At 37.6% G+C, this 2596-nt stretch overlaps 2 protein-coding genes across 2 annotated transcripts in view; one reads left to right on the top strand and one right to left on the bottom strand.

The window, feature by feature from the left end:
* Positions 1-1371, bottom strand: part of cry3b (cryptochrome circadian regulator 3b) — a 13927-nt gene extending 12556 nt beyond the window's left edge. The window contains exons 1-2 of the mRNA XM_016256932.1: positions 1177-1371; positions 72-256 (exon numbers count right to left, since the gene is read on the bottom strand). Coding sequence (XP_016112418.1) covers positions 72-229 — 158 coding nt within the window. The 5' untranslated portion in view covers positions 230-256; positions 1177-1371. The remainder of the gene's footprint in view (positions 1-71; positions 257-1176) is intronic.
* A 1097-nt stretch (positions 1372-2468) lies between these two features.
* rbbp5 (retinoblastoma binding protein 5) overlaps positions 2469-2596 on the top strand; it is a 15180-nt gene continuing 15052 nt past the window's right edge. The window contains exon 1 of the mRNA XM_016256922.1: positions 2469-2596. This exon is cut by the window's right edge and continues 43 nt beyond it. The gene's annotated coding sequence lies outside the window, so the exon portion shown is untranslated.

Below are 2596 nucleotides of genomic sequence, written 5' to 3'. Positions count from 1 at the left end.
GTGTGTGTGTGTGTGTGAGAGTGTGTGTGAGAGTGTGTGTGTGTGTGTGTGCGTGTGTGTGAGATGATCACCTCCAGCGGTTGACGCCGCGGTTGGAGGCCCCGGCGAACCAGGGGTCCAGGAAGTAAACACAGCGCAGCGTATCGGAGCCCCTGGCGGCCTCCAGCAGAGCCGGGTTATCGTGCAGACGCAGACCCTTCCGGAACCAGTGGATGGAGTTAACAGACATGATGCGGATCACAAGCAGAAGCTGAACCTATAGACAGAGCTTTATTAACATTCCATTCATTTACATCATTAAAATCAACTATTACAACACATTAACGAGTCTTCATGTATTATTCCTTTAATGTGCTGAGAATAATTATTCATCATAATAATAAAATGTAAATATTATTAATAAAACACCGTTTTAATAATTAGATACTACTTTAAATAATAATAAAAAATATAATATTTAATTGTTACGTGTTGCTAAAATATTTACATGTATTATTAGATATATTTAGATAGATTATATTTTTATATAATATGAAATAATTCTTTAAAATGCTAAAGCATTTACTGTATGTAACAAAATGATGCAATAAATAAAAAACAGTTCATCGGTTGTTCATTTATTAACATCTAATTAATTATAATTAAAACCAAGTATTATCATTAATACCAAATTAAACCATATACAATTTAAAGCACGTGTTAATAAAAAATATAATATTAAGAATCTAACATTAACTAAAGCATACATGCATACATTTATGCTTATTATAATATTTTATATATTATTACAGTTTTAAATTATATTAATATGATATAAAATAACAAAGTATTTTACTTTCCATGTAGCAAAATGACACGGGGAATATAAACCAACACATAAAATAATATCTTTAATTAAAGATAAAAGCCCTTGCATGCATGATCAACATAAACAGAGTTTTAAACATAAATTTGCATATTTAATAACTGGGTCAGCGTCGCTTACGTCACACAACGCCATAGAAACCTGATAAACAAACAAAAGGCGCGCTTATATTTCGCGTTCTGTGCGATTTTTAATAAATGCGTATTTATGTAACTTCTTTGTCTGTTGAAGTTACAACAGACAAAGATAAATATTTGTATAATTTGCATAAATATATGAAATAAGCCGCGAGTTTGTGACGCGGCACTCACCTGAGGCGTTACTGATGCGGGCAAATGCGTTTATGTTATAAAATCATCAGCGTTTATGAAGATGTGCCAGCAGAACCGCTGCAGACCCGCTCAGTCCTCCAAAGTCCACTTACATAAAACCGGGCTAAATCAGAACAGGTTTACATAACGCTTCAGCGCACTGCGCATGCGCAGACATCCTGAGCACAGACACGAACACACTAGATCAACATTTATAACGTTTCAGAGCTCGTAGAGATACATTTGCGGCTGTAGAGCTCTATGGGCTTACCTTAAGCGTCTATACACAAAGATACATATGAAAAGACTAAGATAATCACTTTACGTGGAGCGTTTAAAGCGATCTATAGTTGCTGCTCTATGCTGCCTGCGCTGCGTCACGCCGCTCGTGGCCCACATATGGAGGCCGCTCATTGGTCCGCGCCGCGGTGACGTCAACATAGCCCTCTCACGTTTATGCGGCGTGAATGAAAAGAGCTTTGCGAGTCATTCTGAAGGGTTTTGAACAATAAATGCCATTGGGCGTGATTTTAAGACGCGATCCCGCCGTTCGTTTGTCATTTATGCTCGTTAGTAATGCTAGTAATACCCTTTTTTCCCGAAGACACCTTACCCCGCCTTATAAGCTCATCCGCCGTCTGATTGGTCGCGTCCTCAGAGACCCGGATGATCACAAGCGCGACTCTATAGAGCGCCATTTTGGCTCTGAGGGCGCGGTTTCAGTACGGCCCAGCAAAAGAGCTTAGAAGAGCTGGAAACTGTGCGAATGATGCTTTCAGTGCAACGGAAAACGATCTCATGTGTTCTTTCATACGTTGACATATATATATTACATTATAGGATAATATTTTCGACTCTTTTTCTAACTTATGAAAGTTACTACACATAAAGTGTATAATTATTAAAAACGTGTAATAATAGTGGATATATTTTTCAATTTCATCAATTATTTTCTAGAAAATGTACTGTTCTTTATGTTTTTACTGAAATATTTTGCTGCTGCTACGCAATAAATCCCATAGTTGCTCTACTGTAGAGTTACATCCACTGATCTATATATATATATATCTGTGTGTATATATATATATATATATATTATAGATCAGTGGTTACATCCTATTATTTAGTGTCAAATTGGCTCTTCTTGAATGTTTGTTGCTGTTGGCGTTTAGATTTTAACCCTAAAACAATCATTTCTTTATTTTTAAACCATTTTAAAGCATAAACTGAGTGAAGACTGCCTTATTTAGAGTGGCTCGTTGTGTTTTGTTCAGGCGCTCGCCGGGGCGCTTTGTTTTGGGGTCCTTCCTCGCAGCTCCGCGCCAGTCGCGCTGCAATCGCTCGTCGGGAGAGTTTTAATATTTGCAGTTTTTGCGGATTATCTATTCATATTTCGGTCTCGCTGCTGACTGGCCGTCGG

This window comes from Sinocyclocheilus grahami, unplaced genomic scaffold (assembly GCF_001515645.1).
Source record: "Sinocyclocheilus grahami isolate Dianchi unplaced genomic scaffold, SAMN03320097.WGS_v1.1 scaffold1491.1, whole genome shotgun sequence".
Taxonomy (NCBI): Eukaryota; Metazoa; Chordata; class Actinopteri; order Cypriniformes; family Cyprinidae; genus Sinocyclocheilus; species Sinocyclocheilus grahami.
The sequence above is the reverse complement of the archived record's forward strand: the minus strand, read 5'-3'. Positions and strand labels throughout refer to the sequence as shown.